General features: G+C 39.0%; 1 protein-coding gene across 7 annotated transcripts in view; it reads right to left on the bottom strand.

The window, feature by feature from the left end:
- The window catches only part of CNKSR2 (connector enhancer of kinase suppressor of Ras 2), a 216,179-nt gene that overhangs the window by 146,462 nt on the left and 56,689 nt on the right, over nt 1-13,028 (bottom strand). For all 7 annotated transcript variants that reach the window (XM_052793909.1, XM_052793910.1, XM_052793911.1 and 4 more), the window contains exon 4: nt 9,298-9,385. In XM_052793909.1, coding sequence (XP_052649869.1) covers nt 9,298-9,385 — 88 coding nt within the window. The remainder of the gene's footprint in view (nt 1-9,297; nt 9,386-13,028) is intronic.

Raw genomic sequence — 13,028 nt, 5'->3', positions numbered from 1 at the left:
CACTGCCTAAAATGCACGAGCAAGGTCTTAAGCCGTACAACCACCCAGTGCTTGCATAGGTAATCCTTGGCTGCTGCCATACAAAATGAATTTCTAAAATTACACAGCCATTGTTAGAAAACTATACTGTATTTCTAAGCGGATGTCCCAAACTATGTGCTTTCCCTGACTTTCTTCCCACTGAGCTGCTCCAAAAGAGTCTCCTGCCACGGCTGTTCCCCCTCCTGCCGACTGCCACAGTCCCCGGGAGCTCTATCCGCAACGCTCCCCTCTTCTGCAACCTCTTCCCTTATTGCTCAGCAGCCTCCTAAAATCATGCTGCTTTAATTATCATCTCTGTGCGGATGAGTCACGGATCTCTCGTCCCTTCTGTTCACATTCGCAGCTCAGAATCTCCTTCTGGATATTTGCCACCAGCCCTAACGCAGCATGCTGAAAAGCTGTAATCACGTTTCTTCCCAAACCCTCCCTGCTCCCCGCTTCTTTCCCTATCTCTGTCAACAACTCCACCACCTTATGTCCCACAAGCTCACAACCTGGGTGCCATTTTCAACTCCTCTTCGCTTCCCACACAAATCCTGTCGATTTTCTTCCCACTGCCGTTCAGAAATATTTTCTTTCTTTCCCACTTATGCGACAATTATTCAATCCCTGCAGTTTCTTGCCACTGGGTCTATGGCATCCTCACTCTATTATTATTCCCTGCCCCTCCACACTGAAGCCAAAGCTCATCTCTTTCTGTAGCAACCCACTCTGTCCTCCCCCGTCAGAAACATGTGTAAGAACCAACGGAGATGGGAGAAAACAGAATGGTGAGCACATGCCATTTAAGATGCTAAGGGAAGAGGAAAAAAATCTCTATTGTGAAAAATACAGTGCAAGCTATTAAATAAATGCTACATAAAAGGACATTTCCTATGCAACCTACACAAATGCTTCTAAAAGTCTAGAGCCTTTCCCTGAATATTTAATGAACCTGCAATTCTCTAAGTTCATAACCCTTGTGTACAAACTAATAGCAATTACCCATCTTACTGAGTACAAAGAATTGCCTTAATTTTATTTAAACAATCTGCATGGAGTGGCACCTATCACCATAGTAACAGAATACTTCATGTAAAAATTTAATACAACTTACACAGATCACTCACAGATCAAGCAACTACTGGGAAAAATTGCTCACTGGATTAAGAGATGCAATGTGTACACTAAGCTCTTTTCTTCTATCTTTCCAAAGTCATTTTCCATTTCCAATTATTTCTACCCTCCTTTCTGTAAAAGACATCATCTTGCTTTCCTTTGGGATCTGGTCACATATTAGTTCTTAATTTGCATATAGAGAGTAACACTTCTTCCTGCTACACCGTTTCTAAAGTGAGCTGGTATACCATTAGATCAGAAACCATAGCAAGCATTTTAGCACTGACTAAAATCACACTGATACTTGCTCACATATCCTGCTAGAATCTAAGTGCTTACATGGTCTAAATTGAATTTCAGCTCTTAGGGCGATTTTTCTATGCAGAAACATTCTCAGCAAGTAAAAATAAAATCCACTGAAACTATCAACAGATGAGAGCTTAGAAATGAGGTAAAAATGTTCCATCCAAAGGAGAAAAAACAAAGTCAAAACACCCTTTTTTCCACACCTGTAATTCAGAAAAATAAGCATCATGCATTCAAAACTAAATCTTTTATTACTGACATGCAAAATAGTTTGTAGCATGGTGTGCTGTGCAGTTCTTAAGTTTTCAATGTCACTTCCAAGACCATTTAGAGGTAAATAACTTCCTAATTTTTCACTTCTGCTTTTCCTCTAGTACTGTCATGAAAAAGAATTCTGGTTTATAAAACACAATTGCAGCAAAACGTTTCATGTTTCATAAAGTGCCTAAGTGGTTACTCTGTCAAAAGAGGAAATAAAATTAATCAAACTTGAGAAAAAGTAATGATATTCAGGTGGATGGCATTTCAGGCTCAGCTATGACTTGGATGTTTCATATTGGATCATCTGAAATTCTTAATGTATTTTTAATGGATTTAAGCAAACACACACGTACCTCACATTATATTCCTGAAATAAAGATTGACCCTACACTTTTTCATGCTTAGGGCTTCTACTAGCTACTTAGCAACACATCGTTTCTTTAAGTGTCTATACGGAAGTGAAATCTTGCTTTGCTGCACCTGCTTATAGAGACTGTACTGTCTCTGGAAAGGGAATCAGTTTCCAAAGTAAAAGAAATGCAGAGTCTCAGTCTTCACTTCTCCTGATATGACCAACACAATCTTAATCTATCATCATTAATGATTGAATTTAGCATTTATAAAGATTTACACAGGAAGCATGGCATATCCTCTGTCTGCCTCTATTCAAATGGAAACTGTGATGCCACTCAGCAAGCACTGACACAGTGCCCACAACAGTCAGTCTAAGAAAAAAAGGTTTTATTTAAAGGAAACATTGAGACACTAAAACACATTTTTCCCCTCTGTCTACACTTTATCTCAGTTTCCACCAACTTTCTGCTACTTTCTGCAAGTGCTTCCATGAGTACATGAAGTAACTCAACAGTTCCTGACTCTTTCACCGTCACCTTGACCCACTCAGGCTCCTTTTGGAAAAATTTTACAGCTGCATTGGTTTACCAGCATATGCCCCATCAAAAACACTACTCTCTTTTCCACAAATTAATCTGCTTTGTGTTTCATTTTCCCCCATGTTCAGAGGCTGTCAATCATTTATCTGCAAGTAAAACAACCAACCAAACAAAACAAAACAAAAAAAAAACCCAAACAAGCCAACACCAACCCATTTTTGCTTTCTGGTCACTAAGCTTCTTATGTACTCAGCAATCTTTTGGGGTTTTTTTGTTTTTGGTTTTGGTTTTTTTTTTTTCTTCCATAGATGTGGAAAAGAAACTACTTTAAGAATGGAAAAGAGAACACAGCTAACAAATTCACAGGACTTTACAGGGTGGGTTTTTATTAAAGCATGCAGTGGCTTCATAAGCTACTTTGAAAATGTCACATCACAGACTACACAAGTTTAGGGGGAAAAAAAAAAATCTCTTTACAGCATATATCTCAATGACAACTAATGAGGCATCAAATTATTTCTAGTAGTGGTTCATACCCCTATAGACTACTATTGATGTTTTAACCTTTGAGCTATTCTGTGCCTAATCCCATTTCGAAAAGGACTTCAAAACTTAAATCAAAAGACAACAATATATCTACAAGTAAGCCATTTCGAGGGAAAAAGAAATATAATAAAATAGCAGAAATAAACTACCAGAATCAGAAAAAGGCATCAATGTTAAGCACCTTAGGCACTTTTTACATTAAATTACATCTGAAATTTTCCATAAGTGTGTTATAGAGAAATAAGCTACTCTACTATGAAAAAGAGAAAAACATTGCTAAAGAGCATAAATTGAAACTACTTTGATAGAGCTTCTTGTAAACAAAAACAAGTTTCATATTTCCAACAATCTTTTACATTCTATTTTACCTTATACATTGACTTCTAAACACGAAGAAAACAACTGCACAGGGTAATACGTATCCTGAAACACCACTGCTTCTGAGCACTGCTTTGAACCTTATGCAACAGAAAATCTTGCATAAAGCAGCACTTGAAGGATAGAAGGCGAGTCTAAATTTCTGTCAGCATTACTTGCAACGAGTTACAACACTCTCACATGAATACCATTTGGATTCCATGTACTCTAGGCAGATACTGCTTGGGTATTGTTTTCAAGGGGGGCTTTTTTTGTTCTGGTTTTAACTTTTCATGACATCTATTCAGCTTCCCACTTGTACACTTCCCCCCTACTCATACACTTATCAGAAATGGGGCATTTTGTATAAACAGTGTACTATGCATATATATTTTAAATTCCAAGAATATGGCCTCCTCACCACGAAGTAGTTCTATTAAAAAAAGGGGGGACAGGGGGAATTATTACCACAGTAGGCTAACGAAGATTTTCCTGCAAGCATTTGATAACAAAGTTGGGGTGGAAGGAATAATGTTGAAAATTTAATTTCAAAACTTTAAAATTTAAATACATAACTGTTTCCATCAAACACATGTTGCTTTGAAAATCCCAGCAATCTGGAAGCGCAAAGCAGCTTTAATGAGGAACTAATCAAACATTCACACTACTAAACTATTAAAGCCAGTTTATTAGCTAAAGATACCTGAGGTAATTAGCTACTTGGTATGACCTAAAATCCAAAATTTTGAAGCTATGTTTAGCAAGTCCTCAAAGTCCTTAATAACTAGGACTTAAAAGCAGAAGTGAGGAATTGTGATGGAAAAGATTATACGAGAGATACTTTGTAACAATAGTACTAAGGATATTAATTATTCTTCTCTATTCACAGATTTGATATTGTCCTAACAAAATTAATAGAACCATTTTATATTATTGCATTTGGATTCTGAGTCTGGGCAGGGGGCTAAGAAAGCCAATTCCCTTTTTATCCTTTAAAATAGAAAACCAGCCTGCACTTAGTTTCTCAGTGTGACTTAATATTTGAAATGCATCCACATAAGTTACTGCATTTTTTATAATCAAATAGCTATGTCATACAAAAATAGTGCATTACTCAAGAAATAATTTGTGATCCTTTTCAATATCTTCTATCTGAGAGATAGCAATGGCTAGAAGCCCAACAAAGGTTACCCCTCTAGCACTGGAACTGAGTCCATCAGGCCACAGAGTATATGGACACTTACTTTTTTTGTACCTCAAACGCCTTTAAATAGGGAATAAGCTCCAAATCACTCAGCTGAGGCAGTGCACAGGGCACTTCTGTATGTGCTCTATATTAGGGCTTTTAGCTCAAAATCCAGTCCAGATAGAGTATTTATGGATGGTTGTCTTGGTCCTTCTCAGCCATCTTCCACCCTGGCTGCCACCTCCCAAATTGCATCACTCAGATTCTCACCCCGTGTCATCCAAAAATCTGAGTTTACCTCCAAATGTTAGTGTGAGACAGATGATGTCAGAAGTATGTTCTGTGACAACAGTGCAAGCCAGATACATGTCAGCCAAGTGACTGTTCTCCATCTCCAGCCCTGTTACACAGAATTGCTTCCACCACATAGTTCCTCTTCAAAAAGGTGTTTAGGCAGAGAAGTAATTGCAGTGAAGCTTTTATAAAGGAGTATTTACAGGCCTACAGCTATGCTTCTGCTGGAGCATCTTGCTAAGTAAATCCCACAAGACATTAAAGCTGCGAGATAAACATCAGTGGTTTTAAAACTAAATAAACACAGCAAATCATTGTGAAAGCTGATTAAGGAAAGTAAAAAATACGTGATGAGTGCTACTAATGATCACTACTAAACAGCAATAATAAGAACTACGGTGTTCAGCAGTAAAGTTTTCTTTAAATGTCTGATAACTTACAAAGTCAATATAAAATTAGACTTTTCAGATATTCCCAAGATTTCCGGGGTTTTAATTCTAAAGAAGAAAACTTCTTTAGTGAAACCTTAATGGGTTCCTGAGGAATAAAAGCATTGAGAATGATAATAAAAGCTACCTACAGATTTCCTAAGAAAGCAATAAATCTTCTATTCCTTACAGTTATCGTTGTAGCTACTGCTACCTTTCTAAATCAAAACAAGCACACTCAAAAGGACCAGTCCCTGGCACCCTCTGAAGCCGAACACCCCAACTAAGTCAACAGCAAGATTTTCACGAACGCCATAAAGACAAGGAGTCACTCATGTTCTTCCTTATATATTTGTGACTGGAACAATTCTGTCAACATAAATCTAAATTAATGAATGAACCAAAAGGGAAAAAAGCACAACCCAAAACAATCTCACACCCCCTCCCCCCCTCAACCTGTACACCCATATCCCTTTAACACCTATCTTGTACCATCGAGAAAGAACAGGCCTTTTTTACTTATTGCAGTATAAACAGAGAGTACAGATAGATAACGCTCAGCCTCCGATTCCTGTGGGGAGGCAGATAGGCGTAGGAGAGAAAGGCAGAGAGTGCAAGGGAATGGTAGCAAAAATCATGATAGTCCATGGATTTGGTTGTTATTTAAATCCTTTTTTTTTTCTCCTCCAGTGTTCTGCTGCAAGGGAAGAGATGATTATAAAAATGAAACAAGAATGGAAGCCCTGAATTAAATAAGCCATCAGCCAGGAGGATGGTATTACGAGTGAAAACCTGCAGGAAGTGCCTATGAAACAATATCCTAAAGTCCTAAAGGGGGGCCGGGGGGGGAGGAATCCTTAAGCCAAAATAAAACAGCTGCATAGAAGCCGATGATTAGCACGAATGCAAAGCAGGTTACAATAACAACTTGCAGTGCTCTGAGGGACCTGCTTCCGCTGGCAAATATCCATCCACTGCACGCTGGCCTGTTAGTTGGGTCCTGGGCAATGTGCAACACATATAGAAAATGAAACGGTTAAAACAAATTATGTGCCATTCTGCATTTTATTCCAACGTCTGTCTCTAAGTAGGTATTATAACTCCAACTTTTCTAATTCTTTAAAGGTTAAAGCGCAGACACTCAATAGATTTTCTTAGACTTCATACTTAGAGAGACATAATTCTGTCATTTTTTTTCTTCATTATCCATTTAGCACTGATAATGGGGCGGGGGAGGAACCCAACAACACTTAATTCTATGAAGAAACACTGACATTACAATTAGCCTCAAAATGTGCAAAATAATTCAAGCAAGCCAGCTTAATTTTAACTTTTCCTCCATCTTGACTAAAGAATCATTTTTGGTTAATAAATCTGAACGTCAGCTGTAACTTAAACAACACAAAAAAAACCAGTTTTCAATCCTGCTGGTGCTCAGTTACTGAGGTGAATACTGGAGTTCTATTTTTAAATTGAATGAATGTCTTAAAAAAAAAAGTCAAAGGTGTAAGAAAATGTACAGACTGTATATTTTTTAATAAACCATTAAGCTTTATAAAAATCTGTTGTTAGCTACTGTTACAAGAACAATTGTAACATTGCTTTCTGTAGGTCTTTCACGAACAAAAAAAAATTTTTAATTAAATTATAAATTATTGTAAGTTAGGGAAGTACTATAAAGTACTTTGCATACAAAAGAAAGTGGATTCTGCGACAGAAAAAACACCTGATAAGGTGATACTGAAACATTCAATTTACAGCCTTAAGAAAGCACAATGAGGATTTTCAGTGTGTTCAGTGATCATATAAAAGAAGAGCTCAGCAAAGACATTTTGAAATGCTACGTTGGAATGCACTTGTTTTAAGTAGAGATCAAACCACATGTGTTTGGGGCTACTTACTAATGGAATTTTTCATTATCATTCTTCTGACTATAGCCCAATTCAATTTCAGAGCATGCTTAAATTTAGGCACATAAATGCTCCTTTTGACTTCAAAGTATGGATTCATGTACTGAACTGTTTCCTGATTGGGGAATCATGTCAGTTTTGGCGAAGATAAAACTGCTGCTCTCCAAAGGTATTAAATAGTAACATTTGCTCTCATTCACACTGAAAAATGTACATAGAGAAGCATTTACCTACACCATAGTGAATTAGCAGTATCATGGATAGGGATGAATTTGTGAGAAAATGAACTGATATTGAGCTAATTCCTGGGAAATACTGCAGCGGTTGATATTCTACCCACTTTCTCACGAACAGTGGACACATGAAAATGGATCAGGTGGCTCTTCCCCCCAGCTGAAAAACTAGATGGTGTTGCACAGCTACGTCTGTGGAAAACGAAGTTTGGCCAAGGGGAAGGGATGCCCTCCGTGTCGTGCAAAAGGCAGCCAAGAAAACGAAGGCCTGGGCTCTTCTTCCACAGCCACCACCGCCGGCACCTCCGTCCCAGTTTGGGGCAGGGTGGCGGCGAGAAGCCCAGTGAGGAGCGCGGGGCGGCTGAAGGACGGGACTGGTGGGGCACCCCTCGGCCCTTGGGCCTGGGAAGCAAACAGGAACCCTCGCTGTGTGGCCTGTGGGGAGGGAACAGCCCATGCTCCATTTCCACATCAAAAACCCCACACATAATTGAGGGAAAATGGTTATTAATAATAATATAGAAAAGCGAGAAACTCTCATTTCCCAAGCTTGAACACATGGGACTAGCAATACGTCTCTTCTCCAACTCAGGTGGGAGGCAAACCCAACTAATCATCAGTGTTGCATACATTTATGAAAGGGTCAGAGGAAAATGCATTTCTTATAAAAGTATCATCATACAAAGTCATGCCAAGAAGCCACAGGAGAAGTTTAGCTTTGCTCAGTTTGGAGTGATGCTTCTGAAAACCAGAAAAAGTCTCCTCGGTGCTCCTACCTAGCCCATTCTCTCCGTTTTTCTCCACTCCACCTTCTCAAGTGCAAACACTCCCTCCACTTTCTGCTTGGCAGAGTGGTCCCTTCCCTCTGCTGTTGCTGAACCACCAGGAGAGGGAACCCTCTCCGGACCCTCTTCCCTCCGCATGATGGGCACTGCTGCAGCGCCTGGTCAACTGATGGTATAGGATGGTACCAAGGCCCTTCAGTCACCTGTAGCAGACTGGTCTCAGAAATGTGTGCATCAGGGTAAATGAGGATGTTCAACTGAACAGAACTACTTTAACTTCCTAGGTTATTTCTACAGAATTTGATATCAACAGTAGTTTGAACTCACAGCAAAAGAGACTCTTCAGTTTTAGCAGAACAACAGGCAAAGATAGGGACAGACCTAAATGACACACAGAGAAGCAACAGAAGGGTGGGGAAGGTTCTCCAGACTGCACTCCCAAATGAAGCCCGTTAAGCAAGCGCTTCTCAGTACCTACTTCTGGATTTCTTGAGGGTAGGATGTACAAAAATGTATTCAAAATATTCTAGCCTCATAGGGACATGTGTCATCTTATCATCTAGACACCTGTTATGAACTGTATGAAAGAGCAGATGACTAAAGTCCAATATATACAGACCTTTTGAACCAGACAGTTAATTAAAAATTAAAGACAAAGCATAAGAAATTAAATATGCAAATTATCAAGTAGATTTCACAAATTTATAGTGATGATATTAGACTGCAGAACCCAAGATGAATCCTACTACTGAGATATGCAGAGGCATATACACAGCACAACCCAAACTAGTATTACAAAACCAGGAAGCAGAATTTTTATAAAGCATTTACTAAGTACTTGTATTCCCTTATTTTTGTTAGACAATGATATAGACAGAGCAACACAAAATTGTGTGAACAAGGTAATGGCCATTTACAGTTCAGGAAAAAATAAATTGCTAAGCAGATGGTCTCATACCTGTTGTACTATTGTTGTCAGTTCCAGACAGAGCTGTATGACATTATTTCTTGTTACTGAGTAATCTGTGACTGCAGCAAAAGGCGATCTAAAAAAAAAAAAAAAAAAAGAAGAAAAAAAAATGTTGAATAGCACTAGCATATGCCCACTTTCTTCACTGGTGCACAATGCACTTAATACACATTGTTTCTAGAGATATTAAAATCACACAGCATACCCAAAATGTACTACTAAATTGTAAAATACAGGATACATATCCATGGAAAATGTTCATCTCTCCTTGGTTTTGCAGTTTTTAAGTTCCTCTTTAAGAAATTCCATTTATAAAAGCATTATTTCTCATAGCCTTCCAGTTTACTTCTGGACTGCCTTTACTCCCCCAGAAAAAACCCACCTTGCCTTCTGCATCTGTTTGGGAATACCCTCATAAAGGCAACCAGAGGCACCGCTTCCACCTGTGATATGAATGGTGTCCAGATGTGAATCAGATCAGAAAAGCATTTGGCTGGTTCACTGGGATTCTTGGGACCTGATCTAATATCTGGTAAATGTACTAGGGGGACTCAAAAGAAGCAAAATCTTTATCCAAAGGGGAGAATAGCATTTAGAGCCAGAGATGCATCAACGCTCAGAAGCAGCTGCAGAGGCTAATCTGGAGGCACAACCTAACATCCCCCCACACTGTGCTACAATCAGAAGTGCTTAGTGAAATGAAAAGTGCAATGCAGCATTTAGAGAAGTCACCTACACGTATCCTATACCTTAAAATTTCAGGTTACGATGTTTAAAATGCTTGCCTACCTAGAGGCTTGCCTGCTTTCTAGAGGCTAAAATGTATTTGGTTAGTGAGGCTGGCAGTCATCTGATTTCTGTACTACAAGTCTGTGTTAGAACCACAAGGATTGTAATATCTGAATAAACTAACAATAGATCAAGATCTCTAAACAATACTTTTAGGTGTGGTTGCCTTTAAATTAAGCTGGGTGACTTAGTCCCTTCCCCAACTGCCTTCTTTCATCACTTCTTAGAGCATACATAATCCCATATACCTTTAAGAGTTTTACAGCACTGATCAGTATTATGCCTTCCTCATTTAAGCCTAGAGACAGGTTTCCACTACAAAGAACTCTACTATAAGCATGTCCAAATGAGAACGACAAATACAGTTCTACTGGTTCTTAACAGGTTTCTAAATTTCTTTTCCATATGCAGAATTACTGAAATTTTAGTGCAGGCAGATTTGGAACTGTCCATTAATAAACCCATGTGAACTCCTCTCCTGCTTCTTCTAATGCCCTCTTTCTTCTCCAGGGCTCCCAGTCCAGCCCTGATGGCTCATAAGATAGAATGAACTTTGAGGTGCATACTCAAGTCTAGCAGCTTTAATTTGATGTAATACATCATACAACAACACATACTTTCTGCCCATATTTTCCAGGGAGAAAAGCAGTACATTCTCTTTAAAATAAAAAGTACAGAAATTGGAAGCTAGGCAGAGTTTAAGAAACATAAAAGCAACAAGAGAGTGAGGACTTAGCAGACAGCATGTGGGTTAAGTTCCAAAAGGTGCCTTATAAAAGCTATTTGACACAGACATATAATCACAATTCAAGTTTTATGCAGTATATGGCAACTGTACAGTAGGTACACACTACAGCAGGCCTACCCACGGACACACGTACAGATTATTACTGAAGTTCAGGAGACGTGTGAGCATATTGAAGGATAAAAGGTAACTGAACTGCTTGGTTATGAACCATAATTGTGTTTAAAACAGTACATTAGCTAAGATGTACAAAACCACTGATATTTTTCGTTTCAAAATTGTAACTGTTGGGGCTCTGAAATCTACCTGAAACCTTGATTTAAAAAGGTCATGTTCATTTATGAACTCACTTTTATTGAAGATGAATGGAAGCAAGCCAGCAAATGGTATTATTTTACTTTAAGTACAGATGTTAATACAATTTGATCCTCAAATTACACAACTGGAATCTATCTGACATTTGAAAGCCTCCAGCATTTCTCTAAACAAAATCGCATGGTAGGCTTTGGCTCCTAATACCGCATCATCTTCCCTCATACTTTTACAATTTAGTTTGGTTTCACGGTTCACAAGGAAAATAATGACATTTTTACCTCATTGCTCTTAGTGAAGATCGTTAGAAATGCCCCAAATAAACTTTGTTGGCATTGAAGAACAGGCAAAGGGACTGAGACGTTACTCATTTTTGTTACATTGAAGTTTACACAGTGAAGATTTACTGAAAACAGCATGTGAAGCAGGCAGCAAGCGTGCCAGCAGGAGGGAGAAGACTACTAAAAATCAATAGCTAATATGTAATATTTTGAAAAGTGCTTCACAACTTGGAAAGATAAGGAGACAGGTCCATGTTATATGGACTTGGCTCCTGCAGAATACCTAAAGGGTCCTCGAGCTGCCTCCTCTGTAGCTCTCTGTAGCTTATGAACCGACTCCCTCACATCAGTTTCTGCCGATGACTCTCTGGGGTATTGCTGCAAATTGGACCAGTAAAATTGCAATTCCCTTTCCTCCCTCTCCCCAGTTCAGACCACTTCCCTGGAGGCAATCTGCAGGCACAATTATACAGCCACTACTGCATAAGCAGCGGGGGAAATGGTAAAGGCTTCTTTAAATATTTACTACCAAAGGAAATGTATTTTGGTATTACATCCCAAGCCTCAATTTCAACAGTGAAAAGTCCAGCAAGACTTAGTATAACAACATGCCAGCAGTTTCAACCAAAATATCAACAGAAAGTTCATTGCAGGATCACTGACTGGATTTCATAAAAGACAGTGGGAAACACCAATCTGACAAAAACCCTCTTCATTGATAATATATCCACTGATTGTAATTTTAATAAAGCTCAATATTATTGATTGTGAACAGATGAAACAATATGTATAAATGCAAATAAAACCTACATGCACTGTAACTTTTCAATTGGCTGCTAAAACACTTCCCTTCTCAAGGCATCAGACACAGACCAAGTAAAAGGAATTCCTTAGTTAGACCACTTCTCTCTACTTTTAAAAAATTATTTCCTTGACCTGGCTAAGCCATTTCTATCAGCTTCCAATTTCTACTCTTTTCTTTCAAAGCCACATCCTTCACAGTCCCTTAGACCTTGAAGTCTCAGGTACCTCCTACGGCTCCAGTTAAGAAAAGTCCCCGAGAACAACTGCAATTTTCAACACGTGTGCTGTCCAATTCAGTGCTCTTTAAGCTAAACAAGAACTGAAAAACTGCCTTGGACTGGGGCCACATGTTGCCCCACTTGCTGCTGTGACAGTGAACTCTGTCCCATTGTCTCACCCCTCTGTCAGTCATTTCCAAGACCTTTTCCAACATACATTTCCCTATTCGTGGAACCTTTTCTACTCAGTTTCTCCTGTAATTTATTTATTCTTCCTTCGAAACCTCCCTGTGATTCTCTTCCTTTGCAACACCCACATGAAAACACCTTTGAGCCCCACAGTGCCCCTACCCGACCATGTGCCCTTTCCATTTGTTTCCTCTCCCAGACCTCTCCCGGTTCCTCCTTTCCATTCTTTGTCTACCCCTTCTACACCTGATATCTTCAGGAAAGGAGATTCAAGCAATCACATCAATGCTCCTGCACACACGTGCAGGGTGGTTTTGCCCTTGTTCTCCTCTTTTCTCCTGCCTTCTCCTTTCCAACATTTGAAGCCATTAGCCATTTTCA

Source organism: Harpia harpyja, chromosome 8 (genome assembly GCF_026419915.1).
Source record: "Harpia harpyja isolate bHarHar1 chromosome 8, bHarHar1 primary haplotype, whole genome shotgun sequence".
Lineage (NCBI taxonomy): Eukaryota > Metazoa > Chordata > Aves > Accipitriformes > Accipitridae > Harpia > Harpia harpyja.
Note: the sequence above shows the minus strand (reverse complement) of the source record. Positions and strands in the feature narration are given on the sequence as shown.